General features: G+C 42.9%; 1 protein-coding gene across 1 annotated transcript in view; it reads left to right on the top strand.

The window, feature by feature from the left end:
- The window catches only part of tacc2 (transforming, acidic coiled-coil containing protein 2), a 57,888-nt gene extending 45,081 nt beyond the window's left edge, over positions 1 to 12,807 (top strand). The window contains 14 exon segments of the mRNA XM_073482332.1: positions 628 to 685; positions 773 to 974; positions 1,402 to 1,451; positions 1,577 to 1,686; positions 2,469 to 2,622; positions 3,024 to 3,170; positions 3,488 to 3,580; positions 6,936 to 7,073; positions 7,174 to 7,250; positions 8,651 to 8,694; positions 10,561 to 10,721; positions 10,847 to 10,953; positions 11,225 to 11,345; positions 11,801 to 12,807. Coding sequence (XP_073338433.1) covers positions 628 to 685; positions 773 to 974; positions 1,402 to 1,451; positions 1,577 to 1,686; positions 2,469 to 2,622; positions 3,024 to 3,170; positions 3,488 to 3,580; positions 6,936 to 7,073; positions 7,174 to 7,250; positions 8,651 to 8,694; positions 10,561 to 10,721; positions 10,847 to 10,953; positions 11,225 to 11,345; positions 11,801 to 11,866 — 1,528 coding nt within the window. The 3' untranslated portion in view covers positions 11,867 to 12,807.
- The last annotated feature ends 251 nt before the right edge of the window (positions 12,808 to 13,058 follow it).

Here is a 13,058-nt window from a genome sequence, read left to right as displayed (position 1 = left end):
TATTTCCAGGTGCCAGTAAAAGAAAAGGAAAAAACAATGGAAAACATATTTTTTCAGACAAAACCATGGTCGCATGAATTTTTCTAATTTAACGACTATTGTAATAGCGATAATCATGACCCATCCCTACTGTGAACCCATCGTCTATGGGATATATAAAATCAAAAGTATCAAAAGTAAAACCCTTCCATTTACAGTTAATCTACAGTCCTAACTAACCTACTACATTACCAAATACACTCATGTCAAGAATACAGTCTGTGTTGTTTCATAATTTGTGTGAAATATGAACTACTCATAACATTCATTCATTCATTGAACACTACTCTTCACTGTGCAGTTACTAACTATACTATAGATTGAACCCTCTTAATAAACATTTCAGTGTTTCATTTCAGCCACACATAGGCCACAGTAAGTAGTTCTGTCACACATATGCTAATGTTGCTCTATGCAAACAATGTTGTCAGGTTATGCAAAAGCAGATGTAGCCACCAGTTTCACATTTTAGCCTTTTTTAGCCACTTGCTGTTAGACGGTGTGTGTTTGATCTAATAAAGAGTTTCACACTGAAGGTGTCGAGTGACTCTAGATCTGGATGAGTCACTGTTTATGTTTTCTTCTCAGTAATACTTTCAGAGTGAAGAGGTCGCCAAAGAAATCCCCGATATCTGATTCATCCCAGGTGTGTACATAATTCTCCATATCTGCACATCTCTCTGACATTTGTCTGCCTGGATTTCTGTCACTGTTAACCTCCGTTGTGTTGCAGGATCCTACGCCCGCAGATGAACCTTCCTCCTTCCACCAACAGGACGACCACGCCACAGACGAGGAGAAGCTGGCCTCCTCCACCAGTCAAAAGTGGGCAGCCCTGCACGACATGGAGGCCGACTCTGACCAACAAGACTTCCCTCAGCCGTCTGACCTTACGTCCTTTGTTAACGAGAACAGTCTTCCTCATCAGGCTCCAGGTGAGGCTTAGCTGTCTGACTCTCTCAGATCCCTCTTTGTACCTCTGGCCACCTGTGTCTGAATAAAAGCGAACAGAGATCAAAGCATACCGCAGACAGACGGTGCTCAGTGGAAATTCAAAGCTTATGTTTGGATAATGTACAATGATCAGCAACTTTACTCTTCATTCATCCAGCGATGTTATTGATTTTTGATGCGGCTGTCAAATAAAACAGCTGGCCCAGTTCTCGACTGCCCTCTGACCTCCAGAAGTACCACCTCTCCCCAGAGGCTGTGTGGCTCAACTCATCTGGGTCAGACATGAAATGACAAACACACAGCCCTGCCTCAGCTTCTGATCACATCAGTCCAGAGCTCGACACTGGCTGAAATGTCTCTCCATTTGTTGCTCTGCGTCTAACATTTTGTTTTGTCTTTCCATCTCAGTGCAAGACTATGAAATTGAGTACATGGAGAAGATTGGCTCCGCTTCGCCTGTGAGTATTGGATGTTATTCCAAGAATGTTTGCTGCTTTCTTTATTTAAACTGGTTTGTTTGTAGAAGTAAGATTGTAATTCAGACTTATACAGATTGATATTTATTCTCCTGTGTGTCTTGTAGCCACTGTCTGTGAAGAAGCCATCATTGTACCTGAAGTTGGACTCAGTATCTGACAGCCTCCCCAAGAATTCGTGTGCACATGGATCTGAACCCAGCTCCCCCTGCACAGGGTACGACACACTCTACTACTATACTGCTCTAAGTTTTTATATAGGGTATTTGTGTAGTTACCTTGCAGTAATTTCTGCATTGTTTTACTGCTGTATACGTTGTCTTGCAGTGCAATTCACAGTGCTTTACTGGTATATTTAGCTTGCTAAATGTAAACCATAATGACTTGGAGAGCATAATGCATGCAGATTAAATGCTCAAGCAACATTTTACACTAAAGATCTCCTCCACATGTGTCTTGTGCACACATAAAAATTCTCTAATGCGTGTGTGACATAATTATTACCCAATTAGAGTCATTAAAATGGCACCCGGTCTTTCTGCCTCATTAAGAACTCCAGAAATATGCAATTTGGGTCGGGTGATGTCTGCCGAATTGGCATACGATAATGAAGCATGTGTTCTCTCAGTGTTTCCGTAAGGCAGCAGTTGCTCATTAGCTCACCACTGTAGTCACCGCTGTTTCCCACCGTCGCTCTGATGGCAGCCTGCAACTGTTACACCCAGCCGAGAGAAATGTCTCCTGTTACCACTGCATTTCACCTGCATGCTGGGTTTAAAAGCATCCTCGTCTCCACACCACGTCTGTAACCTAACTGTGTTCAGCCTCAGGAGCTTGAAACAAAGTTTGCTGGCTAGCTATGCTGAGAAAGCTAAGCTAAGAAAACTGTGAAAAACAACGACACGATTGAAAGAACCTTCATCGGACTTAAGCACCCATCCATTGTATACAGTACATTACATGCCATGTCCCTCCCTCTTTTTCTGTCACTGTGTGCAGGAGTTTCGAGGAGATGGAGGCCCAGATAACAGCAGGTATGAAGACACCTGTGCTGAGCTCCCGGCCCGGTCTCGAGGGCTCTGCTGGGGACAAGGGCAGGAAGAGAGAGAGCGAGGCACTCAGCCGAACACAGAGCACAGAGAGAGATGAGCAGGTGAGCCAAATGCCTTTGTTACAGTTCCAGGGAGCAGCTCTCACATATGTTGTCATTTCTGTGTGTCATCACCATTTTGTAAGCAGAATCTGTCAGATTTGATTTTATCACATTTACATCATGTCATTGTTTAGTCACAAGGGAGGGGGGGAGCGCCACACTGCACATGCTTTACCGTAAGCCGTGACTTGGCCGGCCAACATGAGCACCATTAGTCATAGTGGTTCTCATTAAAGCCTCGTCACTGATAACACATAGCCAGTCTGCCACACTAGGTTCCCAGCTTGAACTCAGTGACTCAGCTCCCACTGCTGCCACTCAAACACTCAGCGCTTGCTTTGCCATGCTGACTCCCTGCCCTCCTCCCTGCCCTCTGCCTACTCCTCCCGGTGCCCCTGTAGCCCCCTAACCAGGGCCCAGTGGAGTCCCCTTCTCCAGTCCCGGCCATGCCCCTGTTAGACAGGCTGTCTGAGTGTGACGACCCCCTGCAGTACCTGGAGCCCGACCTGGCTGAGACCAACCCCACCGCATTCGCCCAAAAACTACAGGTGTGTTGACAGACCACACGTGACCCCTCTTGATAAACCTTACAGGCCTCCCTGATATGTGTTTGTGTGTTTTCGTATGAACGTTATTTCCATCGTGTCCTTACTCCACCCTGCCTTTTCATTTTCCCATGTTTTTCCTTGTCACACCTCAGTTGCAGTTTCTTAGCTTACTGTCTGAGATAGATTGATGGAGTGTGAGATGCAGCAAGTGTGTGCGCTCAACTCAAGTTTCTGTGTTTTCCCTTTGCTCTCTCATCCTTGGGCCGCAACCCCCTACCCCCACACCCCAAAATCCCCCCCTCATGTGTGCGGCCCAGGAGGAGCTGGTGCTTGCTGCCCTGAGGATAGAGGCTCTGCAGGTAGCCAAAAACATCTCTCAGTGCCCCTCCCTCTCCACTGTAACCCCCCAGGTACTGCGTTGAGTTCTGCACCTGCTGTATGCAAGTGTGTGTGAACACGTGTGTGTGTGTGAGGACAGACGCTTGAACGATTGGCTACAGAAAAGCAGGTGTGCGTGTGCATGGGTGTGTCCCAGCCTGCCTTTCCCTCCCCCTAAACACACCATTCTGAGTGTGACTGTGAACTCATGGCCGTATCAACATGGTGGCTGCACCTCTACATCCTCAGTCCTCCTCAGTCCCCACATGTGAAATCTCTAACATGGCTTAATGTGCCCGCCCCCGACTAGCAGCAGCGAGCTCTTCCAGGTTGACTACTCAGGAACAGAGTGCTGTGCCTTCCTTAGCCCCCTGCCTTTATTGTGCATGTTGGGCAACATGCATGTTGCCTGTTCATGAGAGGCTTACATGAGCATGGATGTGACTGGGAATGTCTCACACTAGAATCAATATCAGCAGCTGAGGAGTTATTTGGATGTAACTCTCTCCAGATGTGTTTGTTGATGCTTTACTGTCATCTTCCTGAATCCCAGTCACATTCTTGTTTTGTGATTTGATCCTTATCCCAGACTAACAGCACTAACACACATCAGACAGGTGTCAGCATTCAGTTTGGTTGGAGTTTTTGGGAAGAACATTTAGGCACCTGGATGTGATAATAGTGAGGGTTTTTTTGCTTTGCTTGATGGTCAGAGGTCAATCTACATTTTACGGTCAGCAGAAAAAGGCTCATAATATTTGGAGCAGGGCAGGCTCTCCCCGGTCCTCTGTCCTTCCATGTCTCATGCTGTTGTCCCGCACGTTTTACAGTCTCGACTCAAGAAACCCAGCACTCGACGATGGAATATCAACGGTTCACCCTTACTTAAAGTAAGAGTAACATTACACCCCTGTGATCTGTCCCCACCCTAATCCAGTTACAGTGCAGTCCAAATATTTGTTCATAACCCTTTTTTTTGTTTGTTTTTGGCTCAGTGTATCAGCACACTTTTAGCATTAAAGGTGGTTGAAATGGTTAAAATCACAGCCTTTGAATGCATCTTTCAACACGAGGGCTGAGACAATCAAAGATTTTAATTGCAGATCACGATAAAAAACACCCACACTAAGTTGATTGTGGGGAACTTTCATTCTCGGGATAATCTCGAACCAATATAATAGTGAATATCCTCACATGACAGACTTGTAAAAGCGGTCGAGCTTGCTGATGTACAGACCTATATTGGTTTCCTGATTTGTTTTGAACTGCCTGAGCCTGTCACCATGGCTGAAGGCTCAGCTTGCACATTGTATCCCCCACAAAAACGTTAAATTGGATGAGGTTACCACCATTTATTTATCCTTTATTTGTGCAGGAAGACATTATGATTTATGATTTATGATACTTATTTCAGATTCTTTGATTGTTCTTCTCTACTTGTTTCCTAACAAAATGTGAGGTAAAAGTGATTCCAGTATGTTTCAGTGCAATTTCCTCATGCCTATTCAGTATTTTATCTTCCCAAGGCTGGTGTACAGGGCCAAAACATGATTGTCCAAATACCCACAGACTGCACTGTAAACTCTTGTAGACCCCAGAAGCCCAGAAGTCTGAGACCTTTTCTTTCTACATTTGCTGACTTCCATAGCTGTATTTCGTCCCTGTAACTGAATTTCTCTTAGTTGTGTGTTCTGTAGTTATATCTACCATCTCTCTTGTAGTCTTTAGAAATCTAATTCTGAGTTTTTTTGGTTTTGTTTGATTCAGTTAATGTTTTGTGGCTTCAACTCAGACTTTCAATCTGCCCCTTTTTAAGTAATTTTAAGTACATTTTGCCCATAGCAAAATGTTTGCAGTTTACTTGACATGTGATCCAAGACGATGTGTTAAGGATGTTTTTTGAACAATGCTGAATTACCGACCCAGCAAAGCGGGCAATCATGAATACCCCAGATGGTTTGTGTAGCAGTTTCTTAATGGTAACGCCATTCGTTACAGATTTGTTTGGCGATTTGCGCCACTTAAGCACAAAAAATAATTAACAAAAAGACCAAAAAGTGGCATTTTTACCCAATTTCTCAAAGAGGCGCTTTGTGTTTTCATTTATTAATACTTACAAAATCCTGACATACAAAAACCTCCGGCGTGATAGTGTTCTAGTGTGCAAGCTGTTGTTTTTTAGAACTCATTTTTTGCCCAAAGCCCCTAAAGCAGCTGCAAGCATACAACCAGTAAGGATAGCAGATTATTGTTCAGCGCAGCACATGCTGTTTTATTATACTTTATTCCTTTTTTATGGTACCAACATTTTATGTGGATTTCTTGGGGATTGTGTCTGTAAGACAGAGCTTTTGGTAAAAGATACTGTGAGTCGTACTGTACCACCGCCAGACAGGTTTGGGTTGATTTCCTTAAAAGCTTAACAGAGGTCCATGGTTACCTAAACTTAAACCAGTTTTCAACCCTCAGTGGAATAATGGAATTACTCCTCCGGCCAGACCAAACACTTCACTCTCTTTTCCACATATTAGAGGATCTCAGTCTACATGTCTCCTGTGAGCCCCCGCCATTTCATCAAATCCTCCTGTAATCCGGCTCTCCCAAGGATGACTAAATCCCTTTCAGAGCAGAGTTTTAGGGAACCAAAAATGGCACAAGAGTGAGGATTGTTTTTGCATTTTGATATGATGGTTTGAGGTGTTGTTGTTGGTAGAGCATTGTCATAGGTTGCACTTTGGTTTGTAATGTCTTTCAGTGCCATCAACACTAAAGTCAAACTCTTTCCAATGATCAATCCTGTGAATCTTCTGGTTCACCTCACATCATAGTCGTAGTTTAAGAATTGAGCAAATGCTGCAACAAAATACGGATTCTATCCACAACAGGTAAGACCAGTTTGTTATGTTGTTATAAGCCTTAACATGAGACTAACATCTATTTACAATGCTGTCCAGTTTGCTCCCCTCTCCTCCCTCTCCTGTATATGATGCAGTCCTTGCTGTATCAGCTGCTGCCCTCCTTCCCCCTCCGCCTTGCCTGGGCCCAGTCACATTCAAGCTACTGCGATGAGCAGGGTGATCATGACCGCTCTGCTGGGGGCAGCATCAGCCAAATCACTTGGCTAATACTGTGGCAATGAAGACTGTTTCATCCAATCATGTGGCGGCTGACAAGTCTTCAGGAACATCACCAGCCTGCCTCATTTACATGTTGATTTTGCTGTGTGGTACATTTTGATGTAGTTCGATGCTGCCTTGCGATTTGGTTCAGGAATCCTGATGAGAATGTGTGTGTGGGCCTGAGGGTGTCCTGTGTGTAGCTTGGCCTGCTTTCTAACTGGCAATGCTTCCTTTCCTCTCCCTCCTCTCCGTTGTTCCCTGGAAGCAGCACAGAGACGTGTCATCTCCCATAGAGAGCGCCGTGTCCAAGAACTCGCTGTACGCCAGGACCACCAACTACATCGAAGGGGAGAGTCCCCACCTGCCCAGAGAGCTGGACCACTCGCTAGGAATCGCACGGGAGGAGGTGCCGCAGATGTTTCTTTTTGTTCTGCTAGTCATAAATACTTTATGTACTTCAATTCAGCATGTCACACTTTACTTAACGGTTTTGTAACCCTCCTCAGATCGTGTCAAAGGAGAAAGAAGTGCTGGAGTGGCAGAGGAAGTATGAGGACAGCCGACAGGAAGTGGTGGAGATGAGGTAAGAACTAACACCTTGGGTTGACAACACTTAGGTGCTGGATTGTGTGGCGGTGTGGAGGACACAGTCAGGAGAGCAGCATCATTACTCTCTCAATTATATTGGATATTGTTTGGTCTGTGAACCCTGCCTGACTGGTGGCAAGTTTCCAGCTTCTGGCTTGTGACCAACAACTCTTCCAAGTTTGCAGAGTGTATATATAAGTGGTTAAGTTACTTAAAAACAACAATTCTCGTATAATATGTATTATTAATATTTATTTATTATTTATGTATTTACCACAACACCTGATTGGGTCTGAATGAGGCCTTACATCACAGTGATGTCCCACCCGTACACTACAGCATTGGTTTAACACTTCCCAGTGTTTCTATTTAATGGGAAGGTGTCACGACGCTTAAGTGTCTTGCTGTCAGGCTCCGCCCATTGTCACCATTTAACCAAGTTAATTGGTTTATCGCGCTTAAACTGTCAACAAAAGACACGGTTAACTGCGGAGCCAGTTAAAGTCATCTGAGTCCTACTATCAACATGAGTGTTAGTGGTGAAGAAAAGAGGAATGGATGTGGTTATGATATGTGAACGTTAAGCAGCCGAACGGAGTTAAGCAGCCATGAGAAAATGTTTTTTCGGGCCTTTAAGCTGCTGTCATTTGGATTATGACAACAGCTCAAAACTGGGATTAACTACACTCATATTCACATCCACAGATGATGCATCTATGTCCAGCAAATAGCTGCTAATTAGGGGTTCAAGGAGATGGAGATATGTTTGTACTGAAACCTTGTTTTCTGTCAGCAGGTGGTGAGTGTGGGTCCAGCTGGCCACAGAGCAGTTAGTGTGGATAAAATAGAGCTTACTTCATTTGACTGATTGGGCTCAGGATAAGGAGGGGTTAAGAGGCTAAGGGGGAGGCATGGCTAATCAATCCTCTTACCTCTGGCGACCTGCTTTTACCGAAACAAGGATTTCTATTGGGCCATGCTTGCTGGTCCTTGACTTTGAGTGTGTGTGTGTGGGGGGGGAACTGAACACGGATAAATGAAAACAAATACAAAGCAAAAGATAGTTTAGGGGCTCTTGGAAACCTGCCATTACTCAATCAGCCATTTTTCTTAAATTGTAGGCTGGATAACAGTTTATGTATTTGTCTCAGAATATCTCAAAACAGCACATTTGACCTGGACTTTATAATATCTGATGTCCCCAGCAGCCTATGAGCGTGATATTAAATGGCCAAAAGCACAAATTGTCTGCCAGAAGTGCCACATCCCCAGCTGTCTGACTCGGCACACATTTATTGGTGGAGACAAATTTATAAGTTGCATTAAATAAGACTGTTTTGGAGACTTGTATGGTTTGAAATAATTTGTCATAATGATGATCTGTCTCATCCGTAGGAGGATTGTTGCTGAGTATGAGAAGACGATCGCACAGATGATAGGTGAGTTCAATAAATGAAGGTTTTCAGTAGCTTATGAAACCGGTTACCGGACCCTCTGTCTACTCAGTGAATTTTATTTTAAACCAGCTACTTTTGTTCCCCAACCCGTGCCACAACTTTCTGCTGCACTTGTTTATTTGCAAACTGAGCATAACATACTATACAAGGGATTTTTTCCCCTCGAACACAAGTTAGCTTTGCTATGTGCTTGCTTTCATGATTGATATGAACTGAATCCTCGTGTCATTTGAGGGGGAAGAGCTCACCTTTCTTCATTCTCGTCCAGAGAAGAACTCATTAAATTAGTCGGCAGGTTCACTCGCTACATTATTCCTGCTCTCACCTGTCATCTTCTTCGCCACCTTTAAACATCTCTGAAAATTTGATTTCTGCAGCTGCTATTTTCAGTTTCTACTCTCATTAAAGCACCGTCACAAAAAACGGAACAATCTGTCTCTGCTTCTGTCTAACACTCGGCTCTCTCACCTGTCTTGCCCTCCCAGCTTGACTTAACACAGTCCCTTCTTTTCTGTTCTGCTCCCATCTTTGCCCCTCACTATTTGATAACCCTGACAGGCATGCCAGGTGAGTAACGCGGGATTTTCCTTCACTTTCAACGTTCGTTTTAGCTCACATCTCTCCGTCCGTCCGTCCGTCCGTCCGTCAGAGAGGGGAGCAGATGTGCTCACTTTCTTCATCTCATCTAGTGACATTTGTTTGTGCGTTTTGTCCCACTTCATCCTGTCTGTTTGAGACACTGTAATTTGTTTTTAATGGGTGAAATTCAGCTTCTCTATATATTTAATCCCTCAGTTGCTGATGTTAAGTACACTATACAAAATCTTTCAAAACCTTTTATGGAACTATGTCTTAATATGTCAAAATAATAGCAGTTAGTATTTCAAATAACTTACAATTAAAAGTATCTCAAAATAATGAGTTGATATCTCAAAATGTTGATTTAGTTTCTTGAAATAGTGACTCGAAATAATAATTTTATATCTCAAAATAATGACTCATTATCTCAAAATAGTAAGAAACATTCTTGAAGTTTGCTTTGGTCTATGTGTTGTTTCCTAATATGGTGATGGTGAGATAAAGCTTGACCCTAATGGGTTCCATCATTAGAGACTTCTTTGGATTTTGATTCATAAATTGTGAAATTTTAGTGGTTTTGGATGAAAAGCTTAATATCAGATAAAGCAATTCACCTGGACCTGATGGCATCCATATGGGTCTGCTAAGCTTTGTCTCACACACTTGCTTCCGTTGCTTTGGTGAATATGAGCGAACAACACATCCTCATTATTATTATGAGAAAGTTTCTCATTTAGACGACAGACTTGCAGTATTTCTGTAATCACATTGGCAGAAATGGGCTCGCATGGGAACACATCTGCATTTGGCTTCTGCACTGTCGATGGTTGTGAAAGTCCTTCACACAGAATTAGTAAGCTGAGCAGGTTGGTCATATAAGCTTGTGACAGCAAAGGAAAGGGAAAGCTGGGAGGGGGCTGAAATACTGCGGGGGCTCTGTCATTTAATACTGAAGGGTCAAGAAGCCACTCAAAGCAAAGCGGCTGCCAGCTCTGTCTATACGATTTACAGGTCTCTTTGATTTCCTCATTGTTCAGTGTTTTTGTTTGCATGCTACACTGGTTTATCAGATATACTCACATAGTGTTGTATAAAATGCTGTTCACTCATACTAACCCACAAATCCATTGTGATATACTGTCAAAAATAAAGTGTTTGTACGTGTGTTGGTGTCGGTCTTTAAACAGTTGACTGTGTGCCCACATCATCAGACTCTTCAGTACACAGACAGATGATCTGATCTACAGTATATTTGTGTGTATCCATTAGAGGATGACCAGAAAGAGAAGTCTCTCTCCCACCACACCATCCAGCAGCTGATCATGGAGAAGGATCAGGCCTTGGCCGACCTCAACTCCGTGGAAAAGTCTCTCGCCGACCTCTTCCGACGTTACGAGAAGATGAAAGATGTACTGGAGGGCTTCCGCAAGGTGACTAACCCACAAATTATTCACAGCTAATGAGTGTTTCTACCAAGACTGGCCTTGTAAGTCATCTAAAATTTAGCTTGACAACCCTCGTGGCAAGTCATTAAAACGTTTCCCACTCTGTTCAGAATGAAGAGGTTCTGAAGAAATGCGCTCAGGAGTATCTGTCCAGGGTCCGTAAGGAGGAACAGCGCTATCAAGCACTGAAGATTCACGCAGAGGAGAAACTAGACAAGTGAGTCTAAACATACTCTCATTATCTCGTGTTTATTTCACCGTGACATTGTTATTTTCCCCAAAGGGAAAACACACAGTGCACTAACTACACAACACCTCAGTGCCCAGCTGATGTGTGGATGAAGCCAATATAATGACTTCTTTTAATAGATAATATTCCATTTATTGGAAAGATTTATTCTGCATGGGGTTTGCAAAGGCAACAGTGTGCTTTCTTAAGACTTTCCTGGATTATGGCAGTCATGGAGAGGTCTCTTGTGTGTTTCCAGGGCCAATTCAGAGATAGCTCAGGTGCGAGCCAAGGCCAAGCAGGAGCAGGCCGCCTACCAGGCCAGTGTGAGGAAGGAACAGATGAAGGTGGACTCTCTGGAGCGCACTTTGGAGCAAAAGGTCAGTCAGAAAAGGGTTTATAAAATCTTTAAAAAACGTAAATGTGAACAAGAATATATATTGAGTATATATGGGGTTTATAATGCATTATGAACATACCTTTACTGCTTTATAATCTGCTTATAGCACTGGACTAACCCTAACCCTAACGCATAAATAATCACGACACATTAAAAAGCATTTTAGGATGACTTATAAGGTCAAATATCATAATTCTTCATAATTGCTGGTTGCTCACCCGATGAACATCTGACTGATGGACATTTACATCTAACTATCTTAACATTTTCCCCAAAATTCACTCCAAACACAAAGTTGACTCAAATTATAGATAATACCTGAAACAATACCACTGAAAAAATTAATAACACATTATAAATATATTTATGATGCATTATAGAAATCGATATCATAGAACGTTACCATATAATGTCATTTTAACTTTTTTTTTACAGAACAAAGAGATCGAGGAGTTGACAAAGATCTGTGATGAACTGATCGCCAAGATGGGGAGGAGTTAGCGACCACACCCAGGCCAAATCTCACAGAGAAGAGGAGTGGTTTTGGATAAACTGCTTGGAAAATGAAGCAGATCAGTAATATTTACCACTCTTCCAAGGACTGATGAACACTGAAGGCCAAACTGGTCTTGGGGGTTAAATTTCCTACTGACTTTGTGTATAACTGATCCACAGGAATGGCTTCCTCTTAATCACTCTGTACATTTTTGATGTGTCAGTGTATCGTACTGTATCAGGGGTCTGGTTTAAAGTTTTAGAAAATGTATCATATCACTAATGAGTGTGTCTGCGTGTGTGTGTGTGTGTGTGTGTGTGTGTGTGTGTGTGTGTGAGAGAGAGTGTGTGTATGATAATGAGAGAAGTGAGAGCGTTGTTTGTGGGTTGTTAAATTATCTTTAATGATGTTGCCATGACAGCCACTGAGGGAGAAGACTGTTTACCCGCCCCTGTTGTTGTCTCCTCTTCACACAAGAGAAAGACTTTGAAAAAGAGAAACAAAGACATAGACTTGTTCATAAAATGTTGATACTCCACTAAAAGAACATAAACTATCACATTAGCTTACTGCATGTGAGAAGAACCTGTAATGTTCATGTTTGTTTATATACTGTAGGAAATTCCAAATATGAAAAACGACTCATCTGCATTTTTGATAGTTATTCAGTCATCCCCTGTCCGCTTCCCTCATGTAACCTTGTAGATATTTGTCATACTTGTCATAGCTTTCTCGATGAAATCGTGGGACTATTTTTTGGGATTTTATTTTGATATAAAGCAAAACTAATTGTGACTGTATTCAGTTGTGACCAGGAGTAATTTAATTTTGGATGGATATGTCCTCGTCCTGCTATGGTCGTTGTGTCACACTGAGGAATAACTTCTCTGCACAGCCACTGTACAGCATCTGCTTACAAAGTGCAATAAAAGATGGCAATACAGCACACTGGGCTCACTCTGCTTCTTTCCCCACATCACACGACTTTACACTGAAAAGTCCAGCTGCCTACGATCATGACCTGACTGAGAACCTTCATCAACACTTTACACTAAAAGGTCCTCCATGTGAGATAACACAAACCATGTGGGTTTTCTCTGTGATTGTGTTTTGTTTGGATGACGTGGCATGACCAATGATAAATCAGGGTTAGTATTATTCATTGCAGTAGGTGATGTGATCATTTTTAGGTGGATG

Source organism: Pagrus major, chromosome 15 (genome assembly GCF_040436345.1).
Source record: "Pagrus major chromosome 15, Pma_NU_1.0".
Classification (NCBI taxonomy): Eukaryota; Metazoa; Chordata; class Actinopteri; order Spariformes; family Sparidae; genus Pagrus; species Pagrus major.
Note: the sequence above shows the minus strand (reverse complement) of the source record. Positions and strands in the feature narration are given on the sequence as shown.